Here is a 27,811-nt window from a genome sequence, read left to right as displayed (position 1 = left end):
TGGGTGTGACCACATTTATATAACTGCGATCTATGACGCTTTCCGCCACCTGCATGCTCCTAAGTACATCCAATTGCTGCTCCAACCGAACCATGCAGTCTGTGAGGAGCTCCAGTTGGGTGCACTTTCTGCAGATGAAGCCATCCGGGATGCTGGAAGCCCCGGACCTGCCACATCTCACAGTCAGAGCACTGCACCCCTCTAACTGACATTGCGTCAATTAATTAAAATTAAAAGTTTAAAACATTTTTTAAAAAAAATTTTTTTTAAATTTTTTTCAAAGTTACTGTTAGCTATCTGTTTCCTAGCACTAGATTTCTAATAGAAATGCGAACGCTAAATATAGTACTCTCCGATCTCTGGCTTTGATACCCCTCTAAATTATAATTAAGTAATTATGTTTAATTAGTTACCAATGCTTAATTTTTTTAATTTAGTGTAGATTCCCAACCAGCCACTCAGGTCACAGCTTTTCTGTGATGTCACTTCAGTTTCCCCCCGACACACACAATTTGAAAAAGGTAAAAAAGTAAAAATGAGTAAAAATCACTTACTTACCTTCTTACCTTCTGAGTGTCTTAGATGTTCTCAGGTTCTCTCTCTGACAGAGACTGCTCCTCCTCCTCCGAACGGCTCCCGAAACTAGGCCGCGATCTTTTAAAATCTCCGCTCTGACTCGCAGCTCCTGCGCTTTTAAAATCTCCCGCGCTGTTTTCAATGTCCCGGCTCACTCAGCTCTCGCGCTGTTTTCAATGTCCCGGCTCACTCACCTCGCGCGCTGATTTCACTGTCCCGGCTCACTCACCTCTCGCGCTGTTTTCACTGTAAAGGGCATGGTAGGTGAGTTCTACGGGGCGGAGGGGGTGGGGGGGGGGGGGGCGGTTTGCCTGAAATGACTGTGTGAGGGGAGTGGAGTGCTTTTAAACAGACCCAGCTTGTCAGGCACTCCACCACCAATTCCCACACAGCGAATCAGACCTGGGTGGGAATGGGAATTGCTCTCGATTCACGTGGGCAAGGTGCTGGCCCATTCACATGTCCTGAATCACTTCCTGAATAGTGCCTCCAATGAGAGTGCAAACCACATGCAATTCAGTCCAGGCGGCTTAGGGCACGATTCTACGAGCACGCTGCACCGGAAAAAGCAGCTCGCTGTGACACAGCGTGGCTGTGTGTTAGTGCTCCCGGGATTTACCTACCTTGCAATGCCTCGCAAGATTCAAAGCAATCACACTTTAGAAAATCTGCATATTAGAGCGAGGTAGCTAGCCTCACTCCAATGTGCAGATTCCTGAGGTACCTGAGGCTTTGGGATTCAACCCCTTTGCCTCAGGGATCTTGGGCGAGCGCTGTTTGGTACTGGTCCCCACAATCGGGGACCAGATGGAATGGCACTTCTGGGGGTTTCTGAGGGGATCGGAGGCCCCAGCCGCATGCCCTTTGGTCAGGGTGGTGCCCTGGCACTGCTGGTGCCATCTTGGTGCCAACCTGGCACTGCCAAGGTACCCAGATGGCACTGCCAGCTGGCATGGGCACTACAAGGTTGGCATTGACAATGTGCCAAGCTGGCACTTTTTTGCCTGGCTTAGGTGGGTGAGCGGCGGGCACCCTCCCACGTTGAGTTTGAGCTTGGGGATTCTTTCAGCGGGCCTCGGAGATCGGGATGCTATTTTTAAATGGCGTCCCGATCTCTTGCTGCAATGAGGAGTTCCAGTGAGCGGAGCTCTCCACAGTAAAAAACGGGGCTATATGCAGCCTCGGGATTTTGGTCTCTTTTGGGAGAATCGTGCCCTTAGTCTCCCAAACGGAGAATTGACTCAGAATACCACGATCTGCTATTACTCGGAACATCTGCTTCATTGCTACAGAAACAGCAGTACGGTAGCACAGTGGCTAGCACTGTGGCTTCACTGCGCCAGGGTCTCAGTTTCGATTCCCGGCTGGGTCATTGTCTATACGGAGTCTGCACGTTCTCCCCGTGTCTGCGCAGGTTTCCTCCGGGTGCTCCGGTTTCCTCCCACAGGTCCTGAAAGATGTACTGTTCGGTGAATTGGACATTCTGAATTCTCCCTCTGTGTACCCGAACAGGCGCCAGAATGTGGCGACTAGGGGCTTCTCACAGTAACTTCATTGCAGTGTTAATGTAAGCCGACTTGTGACACTAATCACAATTATTATTATTATTATTATTATTAAATTACATTTCAAAATATTTAATTGGCTGCAAAGCACGTGGCGTAGTTCAGTCTCACATCCACATGGAAAAACTAGCTACGGCCGACATTTAAATGCTGCTCACAGTAACATGGTTACAATCATGGTTCCCGTACCAGCCTCCCGAACAGGCGCCGGAATGTGGCGACTTGGGGCTTTTCACAGTAACTTCATTTGAAGCCTACTTGTGACAATAAGCGTTTTCATTTCATTTTTCATTTCATCTCATAGCCAAAATTCAAAATGCCCCCAGAGATAAGAACAAGCTAATTATTCAATCCATTTATTCATTAGGCTCAAGTACTGCAGTTCAATTATATACATACTGCTTTTCTCTGAGCACCATTTCAATCGGTAGCCCCTTGTTAAATCTGGAGTCAAAAAAAGGAAAACAGAAATGGACAAAATTATCTAAATAAGGGACAAACTGAACATGTTTAGCATAATTTTGCATCAGGGACTTATTTGTGTGAAATGAAATAATATATTTATGTGGAAATAAGAACACACGAAATAGGAGCAGGAGTGCACCATGGGCGGGATTCTCCCGTACCCGGCGGGACGGAGTTGCGTGAACCACTCCGGCGTCGGTCCGCCCCAAAGGGGCGGAATCCTCCACACCTTCGGGCTAGGCCCGCCCCGGAGTGGTTGGCGCTGCGCCAGCCGGGGCCGAAGGGACTCCGGCTGCTGACGTCATCCCCGCGCATGCGCAGGGGGGGTTCACATACGCGTCGGCCATCGCGGAGGCTTACACGGCCGGCGCATAGGAATAGAGTGCCCCCACGGCACAGGCCCACCCGCATACGGAGTCTAGTACTACTCAGTAGAGAAGATGCATGGAGAGATCAGTTCAGTCCACAAGAGGGTCGTTTCGGAGACTGGTAACAGCAGGGAAGAAGCTGTTTTTGAATCTGTTAGTGCGTGTTCTCATAATTTTGTATCACCTGCCCGATGGAAGAGGTTGGAAGAGAGAATAACCAGGATGGAAGGGGTCTTTGATTATGTTCACGACTCTCTGAAGTTTCTTGCGGTCCTGGGCCGAACAGTTGCCATACCAGGCTGTGATGCAGCCAGATAGGATGCTTTCTATGGTGCGTCTATAAAAGTTGGTAAGAGTCAGTGTGGACATGCCGAATTTCCTTAAGTTTCCTGAGGATGTATAGGCGCTGTTGTGCTTTCTTGGTCGTAGCATTGACGTGGGTGGACCAGGACAGATTGTTAGTGATGTGCACACCTAGGAACTTGAAGCTGTCAACCAACTCCACCTCGGCGCCATGAAGGCAGGCAGGGGAGTGTACGAGACTTCGCTTCCTGAGGATGCTGGGGGAGTTTAACCTTTTCTGGGCATGAGTTGAATATGGGGAAAAGCGAGTTGTTTCCAATCGATGCACGGGGGCAGGACAGGAGGCTGGGGAACTGCCGTTTCAGTTGGTGGGAACGGGTTTTCGCTACCTTGGCGCAGAGGTGGGCCCAGTTGCATAAGCTGAATTTGGCGCAGCTGGTGGAGGGAATGAAGGAGGACTTTAAGAGGTGGAATGTGTTAGAACATAGAACATAGAAAAATACAGCACAGAACAGGCCCTTTGGCCCATGATATTGTGCCGAACTTTTGTCCTAGATTAAGAGCAAATTAATCTCCACCCCATCATTCTACTGCAATCCATGTACCTATCCAATAGCCACTTGAAGGTCCCTAATGTTTCCGACTCAACTACGTCCACAGGCAGTGTATTCCATGCCCCCACTACTCTCTGGGTAAAGAACCTACCTCTGACATCCCCCCTATATCTTCCACCATTCACCTTAAATTTATGTCCCCTTGTAATGGTTTGTTACACCCGGGGAAAAAGTCTCTGACTGTCTATCTATTCCCCTAATCATCTTATAAACCTCTATCAAGTTGCCCCTCATCCTTCTCCGTTCTAATGAGAAAAGGCCTAGCACCCTCAACCTTTCCTCGTAAGACCTACTCTCCATTCCAGGCAACATCCTGGTAAATCTCCTTTGCACCTTTTCCGAAGCTTCCACATCCTTCCTAAAATGAGGCGACCAGAACTGCACACAGTACTCCAAATATGGCCTTACCAAGGTTTTGTACAGCTGCATCATCACCTCACGGCTCTTAAATTCAATCCCTCTGTTAATGAACGCTAGCACACCATAGGCCTTCTTCACAGCTCTATCCACTTGAGTGGCAACTTTCAAAGATGTATGAACATAGACCCCAAGATCTCTCTGCTCCTCCACATTGCCAAGAACTCTACCGTTAACCCTGTATTCCCCATTCATATTTGTCCTTCCAAAATGGACAACCTCACACTTTTCAGGGTTAAACTCCATCTGCCACTTCTCAGCCCAGCTCTGCATCCTATCTATGTCTCTTTGCAGCCGGCAACAGCCCTCCTCACTATCCACAACTCCGCCAATCTTCGTATCGTCTGCAAATTTACTGACCCACCCTTCAACTCCCTCATCCAAGTCATTAATGAAAATCACAAACAGCAGAGGACCCAGAACTGATCCCTGCGGTACGCCACTGGTAACTGGGATCCAGGCTGAATATTTGCCATCCACCACCACTCTCTGACTTCTATCGGTTAGCCAGTTCGTTATCCAACTGGCCAAATTTCCCACTATCCCATGCCTCCTTACTTTCTGCAGAAGCCTACCATGGGGAACCTCATCAAATGCCTTACTAAAATCCATGTACACTACATCCACTGCTTTACCTTCATCCACATGCTTGGTCACCTCCTCAAAGAATTCAATAAGACTTGTAAGGCAAGACCTACCCCTCACAAATCCGTGCTGACTATCCCTAATCAAGCAGTGTCTTTCCAGATGCTCAAAAATCCTATCCTTCAGTATCCTTTCCATGACTTTGCCTACCACCGAAGTAAGACTAACTGGCCTGTAATTCCCAGGGTTATTCCCTGGTCCCTTTTTTGAACACCATTCAGATAATAATCTGCCTTCCTGTTTTTGGACTCACCAACAGAGCACCACTAACCCTTGGTGCTCATGTGCCTTTCACCAACCTACACTCCTTAATTTGGGTGAAAAAAGGGCAACAGAATTCCATCTCGAGTGGGAGCCACCAAATTCAGTATCCCACTCCCATACCCCTTGATCCCTTTAGCCGCCACCGGAAGTCACCAATTACCTTCCTAATTGCTTGCTGCACCTGCTTACCAACATTCTGCATTCCTTGTACAAACACAATCAAGTCTCTTTGAACATTAACACTTACAAGTTGCAAACACTTTCAAAAAAAATTCTTTCTGCTTTTACATTCTTAATGACCAAAGCAAATAACTTCACCCTTCCCTACATTATACTCCACCTGCCATCTTGTTGCCCACTCACTTAACCTGTCTCTTATCTCTTTACAGTCTCTCTGTGTCTTCCCCTGAGTTTACCTTTCCACCGGTGGGGGGGGGGGGGGGGGGGGGGGGGGGGAGGTGGTACTCATGATCTTGTGCGCTGGGGCAGCCTTTAAAAATGATCTTCGAGGACTAAGCTGCTTACAGGGCGGTGCCCACCCCAACAATCTGACTTCATGGGACCCACTTATACTTTTCAGATTAAGCCCTGCACAAAACGGCAGAGAATGCCACTGTTGCTGCTGCCGGCTCCAATACTGCTTTTCCCGCCAGTATCAGCCATTTCCAATATCTGGAAAATCGCCCTCTGTCTTTTCATCTAAGTCATGAATATAGGTTGCAAATAGCTGAGGCCCAGTATCGATCCTTGTAGCAGTCCATTAGTCACTGCCTGCCAACTTGAAAAAGCCCAGTTTAGGTGCATTCCATGCTTTCAATCCATTAACCAATCTTCTATCCATGCTAAAATATCGCTCCAAACTCCGAGTCCTTATTTTGCCTATTAACCTTTCGTGTGGCACCTTACTGAATACTTTTTGGAAATCCAGGCATATTACGTCTGTTGGTTCTTCTTTATCTACCTTACAAGGTACATCCTCAAAAAACTAGTACATTTGTCAAACAAAATTTCCCTTTAGTAAAACCATGTTGACTTGTTCAAATCATATTATACTTTCCTAAGTGACCTGGTAAAACTTTCTTAATAATCAAATCTAGCCTTTTCCCAACAACTGATGTTGTTAGACTAAATGGCTTGTAGCTCCTTGTTTTTTCTCTCCCTCCTTTCTTGAAAACTTATGTAACATTTGCCAACTTCCAATCTAATGGGACGGCTGGAATACCACCGGCTGCACTTAATGTACCCCATTATTGTGACATGGATATTAACGTTGGTAAACTTGGATACCTACGACATTCTATAATTCTATAATTTTTCCAGTTGTTTTCCACCTTTATCTCTCCATCTTTTTCTCTTTTTGCTTTTGTGGGCCTTTCCCATATCTTTTCACATTCTTAACTCATGTTCTGCTTTTAACGCCTTTACATTGGCTGGTGCTAATAATTATACTTTTGGTTTTCTATTAAACAGTTCAGGCCATTAATTTGCACTCTCAGATTGTGGTCTCTAGTATTTTTCCTCCATTAAGAACAAACTGGATGTCACGACGCCAAGGTCCCAGGTTCGATCCTGGCTCTGGGTCACTGTCTGTGTGGAGTTTGCACATTCTCCCCGTGTTTGCGTGGGTTTCGCCGCCACAACCCAAAGATGTGCAGGCTAGGTGGATTGGCCACGCTAAATTGCCCCTTAGTTGGAAAAAATGAATTGGGTACTCTAAATTTATTTTAAAAAAGAACAAACTGGATGGACTGAATGGCCTATTTCTGTTCCATTTTGTTTTTCTCTTTTAAAATTGGTTTAAAAAAGTTTGCTTATCTTTTAGTTATCAGTTCTCTCACAGAAATGATAATTTGTCCTTTCTTGTTCCAGATTTAGACTGCCCAGTTTCTTATCGACAGTTCCTTATTTCCATGCATAGCAATGTACAGCTGGAGTAGGAGTGCCCAAACCTTCTGTTTTTCGTGTGTACCATGAAACTTCTCAGTCCTCATATAAAGTTTAAGCGAAGCTGTGTTTCCATTAACTTGCCTCCATCACAAGCTGTAGACACTGATGGTGATTTGACTTGGCATTTATCCCGGAATGAAGTAAAAGTATTCGCAACTGACTTTTTCAGATTTTGAGACTGACATAATTTGAACAGGACAAACCTGTCAATAGAAATATGGAGGTCAATTCTAACTGAATAAAATTGCCAGAGCTAGAGGGAAGCATCGGACATTTGGCCATTGCTGTGTTTTAGCAAAGTTTAAATAATGACTTTAAACCTGGAATGGGCATCTTTGAGGAAGAAAATACTGGCCAAGATTTTCCAGGCTCTTGGAGGATGCAGTCAGAAATAGGAAGGCTAGTATGCCCCTCTGCCCAGACCTCAATTCAGCTACTTAAGTGGACAATTGAGGGCCTCGGCTTGCCTCCACTGACATTTTACCAGTAGCAGCGTGCCCGACACATGATGTGGAGATGCCGGTGATTATCCCTCTCCAGTCGCACCGTCTGGACCTGTAAAGACTTAATTACCCGCGTTCAAAGTATCATGTTGCATCATTGGCTTTGTCTATATATGCTGTGTTTGTGTAACCTACCTCATCACTCACCTGATGAAGGAGCTACACTCCGAAAGCTAGTGATTCCAAATACACCTGTTGGACTTTAACCTGGTGTTGTAAGACCTTTTACTGTGCTGCACCACATGGGGAGCCACCTTCTTGAGTTGCTTACTCCAGATATTTTAGAGGGCAGTTAAGAATTAGCCATATTGCTGTAGATCTGGAATCACAGATAACCTAATTGCAATGTTGGTGTGGGCCTACTTGTGACACTAATAAGGATTATTACTATATTATTAATCCAGATCGGTTAAGGACAACAGATTTTCTTCTCTAAAGAATATCACAGAAAAATACAGTGCAAAAAGAGCCCTTCGGCATCGAGTCTGTACCGCCGCATGAAAGGCACCTGATCTGCCCACCTAATGCCATCTGTCAGCAATTGGCCGACAGCCTCGAATGTTAAACCAAATGGTGCCAAAAATGGAAAAGCATTCAATTTTCCAGTTATGCATCTCTTTCTTTGATAGGTAGTAAAGTTCAACACACCACTGCCAAAGCTATTTAAATAATTTTTTCATGCAGACATTACAGCTCTGTAGAAACGTATCTAGACCGATGTGATTGTAAATAATATATTGTGGAAATCTGATTCAGCGTGAAGGTCGGCAATTCTGTCAGCTCCACAAATTTGCCATTTTTTTGTTATTTTTCAGCATTGGAATAGTCCCCATCGTTCAGCAGAACATTGTTTTAATTAGTAAAGTATTTCTAGCTGAGGATGAGGTGTTTAAGTTTCCCAAACAATTCAGTACAAACAGTTCCGGAGAAAATATTACTTAATTGCATATCTTCCAATGATATGCAGCCTGATAAGAGTGGATACAGAGAGAACATTTCCTCTTGTGGGAAGAGGCTATAAATATAAGATCATCACCAAGAAAACAAATGAGGAATTCAGAACAAAATTCTTTACCCAAAGAGTGGTAAGAATGTAGAATCACAGGGAGCGTTTAATGTAAATAGTATAGATGTATTAAAGGGGAAACGAGATAAATACTTGGGGAGAGGGTTGGCCATGAAGGTAGAGGAAGATGAATAAAGATGGGAAGAGGTTTGAGTGGAGCAAAACACACTGGTGTGGACTGATTGAGATGACTGACCTGTTTCTGTGCCATAATCCTGTGCAATTTGTCTACATTTTCTAGCCAAGAAGGAACACATGTGATTGTTGAAATATGTAATACTTTCATGTTGGAAAAGTATTAAAACCCTGAACTGATAAATGTCTTCTTAGCTTGTAACCAAGCTTTGATTACTGGATTTGTGCAACAATCTTTTATTTAGATTGGGGCGTGGGGGGGGGGGGATTAAAAATAACAGCTGGATACACACAGCAAGTCTTCCAGCATCTGTAAGGAAAAAAGTCCATCTCTGATTTTGAAGACAAATAAATCATATATTAATCTAAATTTAGATGAACATGGATTTCAGAATCTATTCTGAATTCATTTTGCAGTACTGTGTTTTAAAAAAATATATATTTATTGAGGGTCTACATTTTAACAAACAACACAACAAAACCACAGAAATGGCACAGCACCGCAAGAAAAGTTAAAGGCTCAACATACATGAATTCAGAGGTGAACAGCAGTACAACTGGGTCAATACAATCATTAGACATAACTAAAAGCCCCATCAGAGAAAAAGGGAGAAACAGGATAAAGCCATGAAAACATAGTTAAATAGTTCACACTTTCCCACGCAATTGGGCGCAATTACCACGAGAGTTCAGGACAAATTCTTCACGCCATGTTTGGGCACGCACCAGTATACATTTCCCTGAACTCCAACAGTGTCAGAGGCACCAATGAAACACTGCCACCTCCTTCCATTGGATACAGATCTGTCTGTAACCCTGCAGCATCATATCACGGATTCCTTACACCCACGCATAAAAAGAAAAAAAAAGAAAATTCACAAGAACCCCAGTTCTAAAAGGATGTTACATATTTACCACACAACGCAACATAATCCCAGTACAGAACCAGCATCATTGCATAGAATTATACAGAGATGACCAGCAGCTATATATTCGGATTATGATCAGTGCCGTTAACACCTCCCAACAAAAACGATTGGGAACTTTCAGGATTGGATCACAGGATAACAAAGGGTCAGGACCCAACCATGGGCCCTTATTCTCCTGGCGCACACCTACTATCGTTGAGAAGGAAAAAAAACTGATGGTGGGTATGGGTATATCCGGGGCTGCTGGGGGAGTCAACAGCAGTTTGATGATTTCTCAATAATTCCAATTAACAAAGTACCTTCACTGAAGAGAATAATATAAGGCCAGTGGTTGGGGGCCCAACCGACCACAGGCCTCGAAGACCAAATACATCGGGCTTCGTTGAACCCAATACGCCCAGCCTCCAAATCAGGATTTGTGTGGCTAAATTCCCCTCCAACTCGATTTTCGAATTTGCTGATGACACCACTGTAGTGGGTCGGATTTCAAATAATAACGAGACAGAGTACAGGAATGGGATAGAGAATCTGGTGAACTGGTGCGACGACAATAATCTCTCCCTCAATGTCAACAAAACGAAGGAGATTATCATCGACTTCAGGAAACGTAGTGGAGAACATGCCCCTGTCTACATCAATGGGAACAAAGTAGAAAGGGTCAAGAGTTTCAAGTTTTTAGGTGTCCAGATTACCAACAGTCCTGGTCCCCCCATGCCGACACTATAGTTAAGAAAGCCCACCAACAACTCTACTTTCTCAGAAGACTAAGGAAATTTGGCATGTCAGCTACGACTCTCACCAACTTTTACAGATGCACCATTGAAAGCATTCTTTCTGGTTGTATCACAGCTTAGTATGGAGCCTGCTCTGCCCAAGACCGCAGGAAACTACAAAAGGTCGTGAATGTAGCCCAGTCCATCATGCAAAACAGCCTCCCATCCATTGACTCTGTCTATAATTCCCGCTGCCTCGGAAAGGCAACCAGCATAATTAAGGACCCCACGCATCCCAGACATACTCTCTTCCACCTTCTTCCATCAGGAAAAAGATACAAAAGTCTGAGTTCACGTACCAACCGACTCAAGAACAGCTTCTTCCCTACTGCCATCAGACTTTTGAATGGACCTACCTCGTATTAAGTTGATCTTTTCTCTCTACCCTAGCTATGACTGTAACATTACATTCTGTGACTTCCGGTTGTGGCGATGCAGAGCTAAGCCGCACATTTCGGCAGCTCCCGCTAGAAAGGACTTTTGGGCTCTCCGGAGGAGCCCCAGCGGAGCTTTTTTGATTGAATCCCGTGTGGGAAGGTGAAGTAAGGTCCCCCTTCCATCGTATATGGAGGGGACTAGAAGTGGAGGGACAAAAAAAGAAGCGCTGGAGCAGCGGCAGAAACGAGGGGGAGAAAACAAGATGGTGGAGGGCGGAGATCGAGCAGCATGGGGGCCGGACCAGCAGGAGTTTCTCAGGCGCTGCGTGGAGGAGCTTAAAAAGGAGGTGCTGGCGCCAATGCTGTTAGTGATCGAGGGGCTGAAGGCGACCCAGAAGGCCCAGGCAGTAGAGCTCCGAGAGGTGAAGGAAAAAACTAATGAGAACGAGGACGAGATCTTGGGCCTGGCGGTGAAGATGGAGGCGCACGAGGCGCTGCACAAGCGGTGGGCCGAGAGATTCGAAGTCCTGCAGAACAGGTCACGGAGGAAGAATCTCCGGAGTCTGGGTCTCCCCGAAGGAGTGGAGGGGGCTGATGCTGGGGCGTATGTGAGCACGATGCTCCATTCGCTGATGGGTGCGGAGGCCTCTCCGAGCCCCCTGGAGCTAGAAGGGGCTCACCGGGTCCTGGCGAGGAGACCCAAGGACGGTGAGCCGCCAATGGCGAGAGTGTCCTGAGATGGGCCAAGAAGGAGCGGAGCAGTAGATGGGAGAATGCGGTGATCCGAGTGTATCAGGACTGGAGCGCGGAGGTGGCAAAAAGGAGAGCTGGCTTCAATCGAGCCAAGGCGGTGCTGCATAAAAAAAGGGTGAGATTCGGAATGCTGCAGCCAGCGCGACTGTGGGTCACGTACCAGGACCGACACCACTATTTCGAAACGCCAGAAGAGGCTTGGACCTTTATTCAAACGTAAAAATTGGACTCGAACTGAGGGGCTGTGGTAGTGGGGGAGATGTTGACTGTATACAGGGTTGTAAATATGGGTAAAGAATGTTTCAGTGGGTGGGACAATGGATGGGGATGGGGGAAGAGTTTTTGATGGGGGGACAGTGAGAAATGTGGGCGTCGGTGATGGAGGGAGGTGAGACTCAGGGATGGGGGAATTAGGATAAGGCCACAACAGGAGCTGCGCCACAGGGGGCGGGGCTGGCTTAGGAAAGCGCTAGGGAGGGGGGGGGATGGAGGAGCGCAAAGATGAGGAGGGATTTCCACACGGGGGGGGTCAACGGGAAGGCGGGGAGGGGCCAGGGTCAGCAGGTGTCAGCTGACTTACGGAAGTATTATGGGGGAGCAAAAGAGCTAGATTTGGATCTAGCGGGGTGGGGAGGGGGGGACAATAGGGTTGCTGCTGCAATGGCCGAGGGGGAACTGAAAATGGAAGAGGTGGTCGGGGCGGGGGTTCCCCGTCTGGGGGACTGGAGGGTGCGGGAGACGTGGGCACGGGACTGGCCTAAAATAGGAGATGGCTAGCCGGCAAGGGGGGGGGGTAGCCCCCAAATCCGGCTGATCACGTGGAATGTGAGAGGCCTAAATGGGCCGATTAAGAGGGCCCGAGTGTTCGCACACTTAAAGGGACTGAAGGCAGACGTGGTCATGCTTCAGGAGACACATCTGAAGGTGGCAGATCAGGTCAGGTTAAGAAAGGGATGGGTAGGACAGGTGTTCCATTCGGGCTGGATGCGAAGAATAGAGGGGTGGCAATACTGGTGGGGAAGCGGGTGTCGTTTGAGGCCAAGAACATCGTGGTGGATAACGGAGGCCGGTACGTGATGGTGAGTGGTAGGTTGCAGGGGACGGGGGTGGTATTGGTAAATGTATACGCCTCGAACTGGGACAACGCTGGATTCATGAAACATATGTTGGGGCGCATCCCGCACTTGGAGGTAGGAAGTTTGATAATGGGGGGGGGACTTCAACACGGTGCTGGACCCAGCACTGGATCGCTCCAGATCCAGGACCGGAAAGAGGCCGGCTGCGGCCAAGGCGCTCGGGGTTTATGGACCAGATGGGGGGAGTAGACCTGTGGAGATTTGCCAGGCCTTTGGCCAGGGAATTTTCTTTTTTCTCCCATGTACACAAGGCCTACTCCCGGATAGATTTTTTTGTTCTGGGCAGGGCATTGATCTCGAAAGTGGAGGGAACGGAGTATTCGGCCACAGCCTTTTCGGACCACGCCCCGCACTGGGTGGAATTAGAGCTGGGGGAGGAGAGGGACCAACGCCCGCTGTGGCGGTTGGATGTGGGACTGTTGGCAGACGAGGAAGTGTATGGGAGGGTGCGGGAGTGCATCGAAAGTTATCTGGAGGCCAACGACAACCGGGAGGTGCAGGTAGGAGTAGTATGGGAGGCGCTGAAGGCGGTGGTCAGGGGAGAGTTAATCTCCATCAGGGCTCATAGGGAGAAGAGAGAGGGTAGGGAAAGGGAGAGGTTAGTGGGGGAGATTTTAAGAGTGGACAGGAGATATGCAGAGGCCCCTGATGAGGGACTACTCGGAGAGGCAAAGTCTCCAGACGGAGTTCGACCTGTTGACCACAGGGACGGCAGAGACACAGTGGAGGAAGGCACAGGGGGCGATGTATGAATATGGGGAGAAGGCGAGCCGGCTGCTGGTACATCAGCTCCGTAAGAGGATGGCAGACAGGAAAATAGGTGGAGTCAAGGATGGAAGGGGAACTACGGTGCGGAGTGCGGTGAAAGTGAATGAGGCATTCAAGGCCTTCTACGAGGATCTGTACAGGTCCCAGCACCCAGGGGGAAAAGAGGGGATGCGACGATTCTTGGACCAACTGAGGTTCCCGAGGGTGGAGGAGCAGGAAGTGGCTGGTTTGGGGGTGCCAATTGGGGTAAAGGAGCTGGTTACAGGACTGGGGAGCATGCAGGCAGGGATGGCCCCGGGACCGGATGGGTTCCCGGTTGAGTTCTATAGAAAGTATGTAGACCTGTTAGCCCCGTTGCTGGTAAGGACTCTCAATGAGGCAAGGGAGGGGGGGACTCTGCCCCCGACAATGTCGGAGGCGATGATCTCTTTGATCCTGAAGCGGGATAAGGACCCACTGCAATGTGGGTCTTATAGGCCGATCTCGCTCCTCAACGTAGATGCTAAGCTGCTGGCAAAAGTGTTAGCTACGAGGATTGAGGACCGTGTCCCGGGGGTGATTCACGAGGACCAGACGGGGTTTGTAAAGGGCAGGCAGCTAAACACCAATATGCGGAGGCTGCTGAATATGATTATGATGCCATCGGTGGAGGGAGAGGCGGAGATAGTGGCAGCTATGGACGCGGAGAAGGCCTTTGACCGAGTAGAGTGGGAGTATCTCTGGGAAGTGTTGAAGAGGTTTGGGTTCGGGGGAGGGTTTATTAGTTTGGTTAAGCTCCTGTATAAAGCCCCGGTGGCGAGTGTGGTCATGAACCGGCGGAGGTCGGAGTATTTCCGGCTGTACCGAGGGATGAGGCAGGGGTGCCCCCAGTCCCCCCTGCTGTTTGCATTAGCAATTGAACCTTTGGCCATGGCGTTAAGGGAGTCGGGGAAATGGAGGGGGGTGGTCCGAGGGGGAGAGGAGCATCAAATGTCGCTGTACGCAGACGACCTGTTGCTGTATGTGGCGGATCCAGTGGAGGGGATGGTTGAGGTCATGCAGATCCTAAGGGAGTTTGGAGACTTCTCGGGCTATAAGCTCAATGTGGGAAAGAGTGAGCTCTTTGTGGTGCATCCGGGGGATCAGGGAAGAGGGATAGACGACTTACCGTTGAGGAGGGCGGAAAGGAGCTTTCGATACTTGGGAATCCAGGTAGCTAGGAGCTGGGGGGCACTGCACAAACTTAATTTGACGCGGCTGGTGGAACAGATGGAGGAGGACTTTAAAAGGTGGGACATGTTGCCACTCTCGCTAGCAGGTAGGGTACAGTCGATTAAAATGGTGGCCCTCCCGAGGTTTCCTTTTGTATTCCAATGCCTCCCAATTGTGATTACCAAGGCCTTCTTTAAGAGGGTAAGCAGGAGCATTATGGGATTTGTGTGGGCGAGCAAGACCCCGAGGGTAAGGAGGGGGTTCCTGGAGCGTAGTAGAGATAGAAGAGGGCTGGCGTTGCCGAATCTGGGTGGCTACTACTGGGCAGCCAATGTGGGGATGATCCGTAAGTGGGTGATGGAGGGAGAGGGGCGGCATGGAAGAAGCTGGAGATGGCATCCTGTAAAGGAACGAGCCTGGGGACGCTGGTGACGGCACCGCTGCCGCTCTCGCCGACAAGATACACTACGAGTCCGGTGGTGGCGGCAACGCTAAAGATCTGGGGGCAGTGGCAGACGATACAGGGGTGCGATGGGAGTCTCGGTGTGGTCCCTGATCAGAGATAACCATCGGTTTGTCCCAGGAAGGATGGACGGGGGGTTTCAGAGCTGGCATCGGGCAGGGATTAGAAGAATGGGGGACCTGTTCATCGATGGGACGTTTGCAAGCTTAGGGGCGCTGGAGGAGAGGTTTGGGCTAACCCCGGGAAACTCTTTCAGGTACATGCAAGTGAGGGCGTTTGTGAGGCGGCAGGTGAGGGAATTCCCGCTGCTCCCGGCACAGGGGATTCAAGACAGGGTGATTTTGGGCGTATGGGTCGGAGAGGGCAAGGTGTTGGCGATATACCAGGAGATGAAAGAAGAGGGGGAGGCGTTGGTAGAGGAGCTGAAGGGTAAATGGGAGGAGGAGCTGGGGGAGGAGATTGAGGAAGGTCTATGGGCTGATGCCCTAAGTAGGGTTAATTTCTCCTCCTCATGTGCCAGGCTTAGCCTGATACAATTTAAGGTTGTTCACAGAGCGCATATGGCGGGGGCGAGGCTGAGTAGATACTTTGGGTTGGAGGACAGATGTGGGAGGTGCTCAGGAAGCCCGGCGAACCATGTCCATATGTTTTTGTCATGCCCGGCACTGGATAGGTTCTGGAGGGGAGTTGCAAGAACAGTATTTAAGGTGGTGAAAGTCCAGGTCAAGCCAAGTTGGGGGCTAGCACTATTTGGAGCAGCGGACGAGCCGGGAGTGCAGGAAGCGAAAGAGGCCGGCATTCTGGCCTTTGCGTCCCTGGTAGCCCGGCGAAGGATCTTGTTCGTGTGGAAGGATACGAAGCCCCCCAGTGTGGAAGTCTGGATAAACGACATGGCAGGGTTTCTCAAGTTGGAAAGGATAAAGTTTGCCCTGAGAGGGTCCGCGCAGGGGTTCTCCAGGCGGTGGCAACCGTTCCTAGACTATCTCACGGAGCGTTAGATGGAGTTCGGTCGACAGCAGCAGCAACCCGTGGGGGGGGGGGGGGGGGGGGGGGGGGAGAGGGAGGGATAGGGAAGGGGGGTTCTTCGTAGGGGCATCTGAGCAAGAAAATACATAAACGATCCGGAAAACTGATGTGTACGGGAGGAATCCAATGTACAAAGATCTGTATCATATTGATTTGCCATGTTTATGTCTTGCTATGCGAGTTTTTTCTTCTTTTATATTACAGAGGGGGGTGGGGGGGCGGGGTTTGTTTATATGGTTGAAAATTCTGCTAAAAATTCTTAATAAACATTAAAAAAAAAAACATTACATTCTGTAGTCTCTCCTTCCCTATGTACGGTATGTGTTGTCTGCATAGCATGCAAGAAACAATACTTTTCACTGTACACTAATACATGTGACAATAATAAATCAAATCAAATCAAAGGATCACTAAAGCATGGCAGGCAATCTTTCAACTCAGTCAGGAACTCTCCTCTCATTTCCTGCTAGAAACCGGACACATGGACGCTACTTACCCGGCCTTGCCTCCCAAATTCGTCAGAATATAAATAAATAAATTTTAAAAATATTTATTATTGTCACAAGTCAGCTTACATTAACACTGCAATGAAGTTACTGTGAAAAGCCCCTAGTCGCCACATCCGGCACCTGTTCGGATACACGGAGGGGGAATTCAGAATTCTCAGCCGGTACAGGAATTGAACCTGCGCTGCTGGCCTTGTTTTGCATCACAAACCAGCTATCAAGCCCACTGAGCTAAACCAGCCTGTATATGTGACACACCATGCAACAGGACCTCAATGAACCAAAGGTGGGCCCTTATCAAGGAAAGTGCTCTTATCAAAAGTGCTCTTCTGCCCCTTCATTCTTTCAAGGATACTTTACGGTTCCTCAAGGTGAGCATCAAAGATCTGCAACATGGAATCGAGATTATCATCCGGAACAACACTCTCAGAGGCGGTCATCATCCTGATGTGGTGCAGGCCCGCTCATCAGCAACAACACCACCGCAAACTGGGCCACACCCAGGTAACTCCAACCATCTCAATCACACAAGGATTCTTTACCATTTAGCTTGGCTCATCACAAAACTCCAATCAGGATCATCCAGGGACATATTGCAAAGCATATATCCCAAAAAGAAATGCGCGCAAAGATAAAAGTAAAGGATTAAAAGACAAGCAGAGACAGAGCTCACAAAAACGCACTGGCTCCAACACTCATATCACGTGACCCCCCCCCCCCCCCCCCCCCCCCCAACTGTGTGTTTTTAAACTTAAGTAATGATGCATTGAAAAGAAGTAATGCAGTTGTAAATCCAGCGTAAACTATCCATTTAACTCACCACTGTCATGATTTCTTGTATCTTTGTCGGTTTGAAATCAGTGCAGTCAAAGGTTCGATTGCTCATGTTAAATTTGGTGGACTTATACTCAGGATTAGTTTCATGGGCAGGATTTTACAGGATAGCAGGCTTTCCCAAGACGTTGGTGAGGATGCATACCTGCCGATGCCGCATGGCTGCCATGCAGCCGTATAATTCTCTGAGGAGTATTAATGGGCTGGAGGCGGGACTTCTTTTCCAGTGCAATCTCTCTCTTGAAAATGAAATGAAAATCGCTTATTGTCACAAGTAGGCTTCAATGAAGTTACTGTGAAAAGCCACATTCCAGCGCCTGTTCAGGGAGGCTATTACAGGAATTGAACCGTGCTGCTGGTCTGCCTTGGTCTGCTTTCAAAGCCAGCGATTTAGCCCTGTGCTAAACAGCCCCTCGTGATGAGGCTGCCGAGATTTCAGAGCTTCCAGCCCCGTGATTTGGCTGCCAGCCTTGGGAACCAGCCCACCATTCTCATTAGGACAGTCAGCTCAGAGGTATCCAATTCAGAGGCTGCCTCCTGGAGTGTCGCTGTACTGATCTCACTGCCAATCACTGTGGGCTTGGGACCCCAAACTGGTCTTGACATCAGGGTTCCTAAACCCGTGGGAAAATCCTACCAATACTTCACATGTGATATGTTTGTGACAGGAACCTGTGGGAAATGCAAGCTTGAAAATTGGTCTCAACACTTTGATGCAGCCTGTTTCATTCCGAACCCATGATGCGTGCAAGTAATTGTGGAAATTCTTTTGCGGAATGATGCTTAAACTATAAATATAAAGATGTGTGATCCATATTATACTAACCCACTGTTTATATTTCAACTTTAGTTGTGAATGATTAATGTGTCTTTCATTCCCTTTTTGTTTTTGCTCCAGAAACCAGCAAATATCCTAGTAATGGGGGAAGGGCCAGAACGAGGCCGTGTAAAAATAGGTAAACCCACTATTTCACACTTTTTCATGATGAAGTACATCTTCCTCTGTGTGTAAAGTTAAATGATATGGGTGGCCTTTTAGACCACACAAGGACAAGCCTACAAAGTTAATTCAAGAACAGGTTAAGGAAATGATAGAGTTCTTCAAGAAGCACAACTATGGGGAAGTTCTGTGTATGGCTTCAAAAAGTTATACTAAGTCAAGTCAACTTAAATCAAAACATAAAGCAAAAAATACAGCGAGGTAGATTTTTGATGTGACATGGAGTTTATACAGAATATGCTACAAGTACCTTAACTGAGAAACAATCAGTAGAAGAAAAAGAAGAAACCTCACCCTGATATACATCTCTGCCACCCTCGATGAAAACTGAACCATGCTTTGCGGACATGGAGACCCGAATACAGAATCACAGAATTGTTACAGTGCAGAAGGACATCACTCGGCCATCGTGTCTCTGAATGAGCAACCTTTTAGTGCCATTTTCCTGCCTTCTCCTTGTGACCCTGCACATTTCATTCTTTTCAAATAGCAGTCTCATTGCTTTTTGAATGCTTAGATTGAAGCTGCCTCCACCACACTGTCAGGCAGTGTACCTTAACACGCTGCAGGAAAATGTTATTTCCTCACATCGTTTTTATTTCAAATCTGTGCTCTCCTTTTCTCAATCCTTTTGTGGGTGGGAACAGTATCTCCCTATCTATTTTGTCCAGACCCCTCATGGTTTTGAATGCATCAATCAAATCTCTTCTCAGCCTTCTTTTCTCCAAGTAAAACACTGACCCCTGGGGAACTACATGGCAAACCCTCCAGCTCAAAATTCTATAGAATTTTCAGGCCATTCACGCCAGTGATCTCTGCCAGTCCCGCACATGGCACACTCCCACTGTGGTTTTCCCAGCAGCGAAGAGTGCATTCAATGGGAAACACTGTTGCAATCGGTGGGACCAGTTGATCCCACTGCCAGCCAATGGTGGGCTGTCTCTGCTGCAGGCAGCTTATGCGGAAAATCCCACTCATATTAACCACTACTCTGTTTCCTGTCGCTTTTCACATATAGACACAAAATATCAGAAGAACAACACATCAACCTAAACAAACAACTACAGATCCCCAACCTCCCCTGATACCAACACCCCACCACGACCGCCTTCCCCATTTTTACTCCCCCCCCACCCCCTTGCTGACCCCTCAATCCTCCTGGAAGAAATCAATGAATGGTTTCCACCTCCGCTTGAACCCTTCTACCGACTCCACAAAGCAAACTTGATCTTCTCCAACCTAAGGAACTCGGCCAGGTCGCTCACCCCCATATCTGCCTTTGGCGGTCCGAGTCCCGCCAACGCAACAAAATCCATCTCCGGGTATGAGGGAGACAAAGGCCAATATATCAGCCACCCCCGCCCCGGACAGCAAAGTCTTCCAACACAGAAAATATTGTTACCTCCTGACTTGGGGCCATCCCCACACCCAGAACCCCGGACGCAACATCCGAGAACCCCTGCCACAACCCCCTCAGTCTTGTACATGTCCAGAACATGTGGATGTGATTCCCAGCCCGCCTCGTGCACTGCCCAGGCCCATCTTTCACCTCGCAGAGAATCGGCTCATCCTCGCCACCGGCATATGGGCCCTATGCACCACGTTAAACTGGATGAGGCTTAACATCACACACGACGAGGACAAGTTCACCCTCCACAAGGCTCCTGCCCACGTCCCGGCCCGCACCTCCTCTCCCCGTTCCTCCTCCCTCCTGCACTTGATCTATTCCACCAGAGCGTCCTCCGTCTCGATCAATTCCTTGTAAATATCCAACACCCTCCCCTCCTCTGTTGCGTCCTGCAACACCGGAGACGGCAGCCCTGGGAAGCACGGCACCTTTCTCCTCACAAAATCCCTCACCTGCAAGTATCTAAAGCCATTCCTCTTGGGCAACTCATTCAATTCCTCCAACTCCTCCAGCCCCGCAAATTTGCCCCTATAAACAAGTCCCTAAAATACTGATCCCACCTGCCGCCACCATCGGAATCTTGCATCCAGGATCGTCGGCAAAAACCTATGGTTGTCGCATATCAACACCCACAATGGCATGCCCTCCAGCCCAAAATGTTGCCTGCACTCAATCCACACTCTTAACGCCGACACTGGGCTCACGGAGTTCTCTGGTAAGAACGGAAGAGGTGACAATAATGGAGCCCTCAAATCCGTTCCCCTACACGACGCCGCCTCCACCCGCTCCCAGACCGACCTCTCCTACATAGCCCATTTCCTCACCATCGCAATATTCACCACCCAATAGTAATTAATCAAATTCGGCAACACCAGCTCCAAGATTACCCGCCTCATTCAAGGGGTCTTCCCTGCCCACACAAACCGCAAAATTAACCCATCAACCTTCCGAAAGAAAGGACTTGGGACAAAGATAGGGAGGTTCAGGAACACGAAGAGAAACCTGGGCAGCACCGTCATTTTCAGCATCTGCATGCGCCCAGCCAGCGACAGCAGCAACAGATCCCACTTCTTAAAATCCGCCTTTATTCCCTCTACCAACCGAGCCAAATTTAATCTGTGTAGCTGGATCCAGCTCCACGCCACTTAGATTCCTAAATATCTAAAGTTCGTCCCCTCCATCCTGAACGGCAACTTCCCTAATCTGCTCACTTTGCCCTTTGGCATTGATCGGGAGCATCTCACTCTTTCCCATTTTCAATTTATACCCCGAAAGCCGGCCAAATTTCTCCCAAATCCCCGTAATCCCACCAATGCTGTCCACCGGGTCTGCACTATATAATAAATCATCCGCGTAAAGCAAAACCTTATGCTCGGAACCTCCCCCAATCAATCTCTTTCCAATCCCTCAATGCTCTCAGCGCCATTGCCAATGGCTCTATCGCCAAGGCGAAAAGCAACGGGAAGAGTGGACATCCCAGTTGTCTTGGGTGTCCCTTCCATTGGGCCAAGAGCTCGCTCCGCTGGGACTATGTGGTGGTTGGTGTGTAACAACCACCCCAAGTTAAAAGAATCCACACACAGGCATCCTCCACCCCCAACCCCACTCCACCCACCCAAATGAATTTTAGGGCCTGGAACATCAGGACCCTGATGGACAATCCCAACAGCGACAGACCCAAAGGTTGCACCGCCATCATAGACTGGGAGCTTTGTCGCCACAACATTGACATCGCCCCCATGAGTAAGACATGATTGGCTGAAGAAGGCCAGCTTAAAGAACAAGGTGGTGGATGCACCTTAGTTTGGAAAGGCAAACCAGAAGAAGAATGTCGTCTCTACGGGGTCGGCTTTGCCGTAAAAAACAAATTGGTCGGGCGTCTCAATGAATTCCCCTGCGGGGTGAGTGAATGCCTCATGACCCGATGGCTCACCCTGGTCCAGAAGCATAACAAACCCATAACCTAAACAACAGATGGCGGGTATAAAGAGCGCAGGAGACTCAGCAACTCGCTAACACCCATGGCGTGCACAATTAAAACCATCTATGGTCCGAGTAACCAAGGACCTACCCCACTAAGAGCCAAAAACGGAGAGGCGCTCATCAAAGACAGAGAGGCAGTCTATGCCCGCTGGAGAGAGCATTTCGAGGATCTCCTCAACCAAGGTGCAGCTCTTGGCATATGTGCTCTCAACGCCACCCCACATTACCTGCCACCATCTCATCACAACCCAAACAAGCCATGAGGTCAAAAAAACCTTCTGACAGCTGAAAAACAACATGGCTTCCGGCACAGATGGAATCTACACTGAAGTACTAAAATGCGGCGGAGAGGCACTCTTTTTTTTAAATAAATATATTTTATTAAAGTTTTTCGATCAAACAAAAATTTCCCATTTTACAACTTTGTAATAATATATACATTGATCGTTTTAAAAAATAAATAATATGCTAACTAACGGCAACTGCCAACAACAAAATAAGAAACAACAGAAATAGTAACTAAAATAGTAACTTCGTAACATCTAATATAAATAACTAATATATAAACACACACATAAAACCCCTGAGGACCCAAATGAGCCCCCCCTCTCCCCCCTGGGTTGCTGCTGCTACCTTTCCTATTTTCCCTTATTGCTCTGCGAGATAGTCGAGGAACGGTTGCCACCGCCTGGTGAACCCTTTATCCGCTCCAATTTTATGAACCCTGCCATGTCATTGATCCAGGCCTCCACACCCGGGGGCTTAGCTTCTTTCCACATAAGTAGAATCCTTCGCCGGGCTACTAGGGACGCAAAGGCCAAAACATCGGCCTCTCTCGCCTCCTGCACTCCCAGCTCATCTGCAACCCCAAATATAGCCAACCCCCAGCCTGGTTCGACCCGGACCCCCGCCACCTTTGAAATCACTTTTGCCACACCCACCCAGAATCCATGCAATACCGGACATGACCAAAACATGTGGGTGTGGTTCGCCGGGCTTCCCGCGCATCTCCCGCACCTATCCTCCACTCCAAAAAATCTACTCAGCCTTGCTCCAGTCATATGCGCCCTGTGTAGAACCTTGAATTGTATCAGGCTGAGCCTGGCACACGAGGACGAAGTGTTTACCCTACTTAGGACATCTGCCCACAGCCCCTCCTCAATCTCTTCCCCCAGCTCCTCCTCCCATTTTCCCTTCAGCTCCTCTACCATCGTCTCCCCCTCGTCTCTCATTTCCCTATATATATCTGACACCCTACCATCACTCACCCATGCCCCCAAAATCACTCTGTCCTGGATCTCTTGCGCCCCGCGGGAGCTGCGGAAATTCCCTCACCTGTTGCCTCACAAATGCCCTCACTTGCATATAGCGAAATGCATTCCCAGGTGGCAACCCATATTTTTCTGTCAGTGCTCCCAGACTCGCGATCGTCCCCTCTAAGAACAAGTCCTTCAATTTCGCAATTCCTGCTCGCTGCCAAGATTTAAATCCCCCATCTATCCTTCCCGGGACAAACCTATGGTTGTTCCTTATCGGGGACCACACTGAGGCACCCGTCACTCCCTTATGTCGTCTCCACTGCCCCCAAATTTTCAGAGTTGCCACCACCACTGGGTTTGGGGTGTATTTTTTCGGGGAGAACGGTAACGGCGCCATCGCCAGTACTTTTAGACTAGTTCCCCTACAGGACGCCATCTCCAGTCTTTTCCATGCCGTTCCTTCCCCTTCCCTCATCCACTTACATATCATTGACACGTTGGCGGCCCAATAATAATCACTTAGACTCGGCAGTGCCAGTCCCCCTCTGTCCCTACTGCGCTGCAGGAACCCCCTCTTTACTCTTGGGGTCTTTCCAACCCACACAAAGCTCATAATACTCTTGTCCACCTTCTTAAAAAAGGCCTTTGTAATCAGTACAGGAAGGCACTGGAACACAAAAAGAAACCTCGGAAGGACCACCATTTTAACCGCCTGCACCCTGCCCGCCAATGACAGGGGCGCCATGTCCCACCTCCTAAAGTCCTCTTCCATCTGCTCTACCAGTCGTGCCAAGTTAAGCTTATGCAAGGGTCCCCAGTTCCTGGCCACCTGGATCACTAAATACCGGAAATCCCTTGTTAACCTCCTCAACGGTAAATCTTCTATTCCCCTGTATTTAGCAGGATTTTTTTCAGTCCAACGAGAAGGCACTGCTCGACCTGGTTCTTAGGAATGAAGTGAGCCAAGTAGAAAATAAATATGGAAAAGGCCAATGAACAATCGAAAGTGAGAATCCAGGGGGTTGGGTTCTACAGTAGTTGAATAGATCCTGGAGGCACCCCCACAACCCAAAGATGTGCATGTTCGGTGGATTGGCCATGCTAAATTGGCCCTTAATTGGAGAAAAAAATAACTGGGTACTCTAAATTTATTTAAAAAAAGAAGAAAAAATAAATAAACAAACTTACAGTTTGTGAAAATAATTGTCAACTGAAGTTCAGTACAAATAACCAAGGTAGGTCACATTCCTGGAAGCTGCAATTCTCGGTGGGGAGGGGAAACAGGTAACCTTGGAGTACAAATACATCAATCATTAAAAGTTATGCCACACGGACCTCCGGGTGCGGTGATGACCAGCTAAGTCGCATGTTTCGGCAGCTCCCGTTGGAACGGACATTTGGGCTCTTGATAAGAGCCCCAACGGCAATTTTAAACGGCCAAAATCACTGTGCGGTGAAATAGAAGGGAAGCCCCCGGATACTGATGGAAAAAGGAGAGGATAGCGGCAGGATTGCAGTGGATCCTTCGGAGCAGCGGCAAGGAAGGGAAGCTCGAAGCAAGATGTCGGAAGATGGCCGTTCGATATGGGGCCCGGAGCAAGAAGAGTTCCTGCGGCGCTGTGTGGAAGAGCTGAAGAAGGAGTTGTTGGCCCCGATGCTACAGGCGACTGAAGGGTTAAAGGAGGCGCAGAGGACCCAGGAGCTGGAGCTTCGGGTCGTGAAGGCAAAGGCTGCTGAAAATGAAGATGAAATTCAGGGCCTGGTGGTGAAGACAGAGACGCACGAGGCGCAGCACAAGAGGTGTGTGGAGAGGTTGGAAGGCCTGGAGAATAATTCGAGGAGTAAGAATCTAAGAGTCTTAGGTCTTCCCGAGGGCGCAGAGGGGGCGGACGTCGGGGCATATGTGAGCACGATGCTTCACTCGCTAATGGGATCGGAGGCCTCGACGGGCCCTTTGGAGGTGGAGGGAGCTTATCGAGTTATGGCGCGAAGACCAAGGGCAGGAGAAATACCTCGAGCCATAGTGGTGAGGTTTCATCGCTATAATGACAGAGAGATGGTCCTAAGATGGGCGAAGAAAATTCGGAGCTGCAGGTGGGAGAACGCGGTGATCCGCGTATACCAGGATTGGAGTGCGGAGGTGGCGAGAAGGAGGGCAAGCTTCAATCGGGCTAAGGCGGTGCTTCACAAAAAGAAGGTGACATTTGGAATGTCACATACCAAGGGAAGCACCACTACTTTGAGACGGCAGAAGAGGCGTGGACATTCATAGTGGACGAGAAGCTGGAATAGTCTGGCGAGAGAAAGAGCTTCTGGGACAAAGTGGTGGGGTGACTATGTGGGACGAGGAAGGGGGGGGGATGATTTTTCAATTGTTAACTCTTTAATCCTGTAAATGTTCTCTCTTCCCCTCGTTTGGGTGGGGGGGGGGGAGTATGAGGAACTGTGGGCGCCGGTGGGTAGGAAAGCGGGGCTGAGTGGGAAACGCGGGCCTCGTTCCCGCGCTATGGTAATTATGGCGGGAACGGGGACGCGGGAAGGTGGGGGCCTTGCACAGTGAGAGGCCGAGGGCAAACGGGGAAGCCGAGGTCAGCCAGAGTTCGCTGACTTCTGGGAGCAACATGGGGGGTGTAATTACTCTAGAGGGGGATCTAGCGGAGGGGGGGGGGAGGGAGCTAACTGGGTTGCTGCTGCTAAGGGGAAGGGGGAGCTGTTATGGGGCGGGGCGGTCGAGGCGGGAGGGCACCGTCGGTGGGATATACGGGCACGTGGGAACCGGGTGAGGAGCTGGGGTAAAAAAGGGGATGGCTAGTCCCCCAACCCGGTTGATCACGTGGAACGTGAGAGGGCTGAATGGGCCGATTAAAAGGACGCGGGTACTCGCACACCTAAAGAAATTAAAGGCAGATGTGGTTATGTTGCAGGAGACGCACCTGAAATTGACAGATCAGGTCAGACTATGTAAAGGATGGGTGGGACAGGTGTTTCATTCGGGTTTGGATGCGAAGAATAGGGGGGTGGCTATTTTAGTGGGGAAACGGGTACTGTTTGAGGCAAAGACCATAGTGGCGGATAGTGGGGGTAGATACGTGATGGTGAGTGGCAGACTGCAAGGGGAGGCGGTGGTTCTGGTGAACGTGTACGCCCCGAACTGGGATGATGCAAACTTCATGAGGCGTATGTTGGGGCGTATCCCAGGCCTGGAGGCGGGAAAGTTGGTAATGGGGAGAGATTTCAATACAGTGCTTGATCCAGGGCTGGACCGGTCGAGGTCCAGGACCGGGAGGAGGCCGGCAGCGGCCAAGGTGCTTAAGGACTTCATGGAGCAGATGGGAGGAGTAGATCCTTGGAGATTTATCAGACCTAGGAGTAAGGAGTTCTCATTCTTCTCCCATGTTCACAAGGTATATTCATGGATAGACTTTTTTGTCCTGGGAAGGGCACTGATTCCAAAGGTGACAGGGACGGAGTATACGGCCATAGCCATCTCGGACCACGCTCCACACTGGGTAGATCTGGAGGTAGGAGAGGAAAAGGAACAGCATCCACTCTGGAGAATGGATATGGGCCTGTTGGCGGATGAGGGGATATGTCTAAGGGTGAGGGGGTGTATCGAAAGGTACTTGGAGTTTAATGACAATGGAGAGGTTCAGGTGGGAGTGGTCTGGGAGGCGTTGAAGGTGGTGGTCAGAGGGGAACTGATATCCATAAGGGCACACAAAGGGAAGCAAGAGAGTAAAGAAAGGGAGCGATTGCTGAGAGAACTTCTGAGGGTGGACAGGCAATATGCAGAGGCACCGGAGGAGGGACTGTACAGGGAAAGACAAAGGTTACATGTGGAATTTGACCTGCTGACCACGGGTAAGGCAGAGGCACAGTGGAGGAGGGCACAGGGAGTGCAGTATGAATATGGAGAGAAGGCGAGTCGGTTACTGGCCCAACAATTGAGGAAGAGGGGAGCGGCGAGGGAGATAGGTGGGGTGAGGGATGAGGAGGGAGAGATGGAACGGGGAGCGGAGAGAGTGAATGGGGTGTTTAAGACATTCTATGAGAGGTTGTATAAGGCTCAGCCCCCGGAAGGGAAGGAGGGAATGATGCATTTCCTGGATCAGCTGGAATTCCCGAAAGTGGAGGAGCAGGAGAGGGCGGGATTGGGAGCACAGATTGATGTGGAGGAGGTGGTAAAGGGGATCGGGAGCATGCAGGCGGGGAAGGCCCCGGGACCGGATGGGTTCCCGGTGGAATTTTAAAGGAAATATATAGACCTACTGGCCCCGCTTTTGACGAGAACCTTTAATGAGGCCAGGGAAAGGGGGAAGTTGCCCCCGACTATGTCGGAGGCGACAATATCGTTACTTTTGAAGAAGGATAAAGACCCGCTGCAGTGTGGGTCCTACAGGCCCATTTCCCTTTTGAATGTAGATGCTAAGCTCCTGGCCAAGGTAATGGCGACGAGGATAGAGGATTGTGTCCCGGGGGTGGTCCATGAGGATCAAACTGGGTTCGTTAAGGGGAGACAGCTGAACACGAACATACG

At 49.1% G+C, this 27,811-nt stretch overlaps 1 protein-coding gene across 1 annotated transcript in view; it reads left to right on the top strand.

The window, feature by feature from the left end:
• Positions 1 to 27,811, top strand: part of cdk19 (cyclin dependent kinase 19) — a 509,018-nt gene that overhangs the window by 194,573 nt on the left and 286,634 nt on the right. The window contains exon 5 of the mRNA XM_072500031.1: positions 18,523 to 18,580. Coding sequence (XP_072356132.1) covers positions 18,523 to 18,580 — 58 coding nt within the window. The remainder of the gene's footprint in view (positions 1 to 18,522; positions 18,581 to 27,811) is intronic.

This window comes from Scyliorhinus torazame, chromosome 4 (genome assembly GCF_047496885.1).
Source record: "Scyliorhinus torazame isolate Kashiwa2021f chromosome 4, sScyTor2.1, whole genome shotgun sequence".
In the NCBI taxonomy this organism is placed as follows: Eukaryota; Metazoa; Chordata; class Chondrichthyes; order Carcharhiniformes; family Scyliorhinidae; genus Scyliorhinus; species Scyliorhinus torazame.
This window is presented reverse-complemented; position numbering and strand designations above follow the sequence as displayed.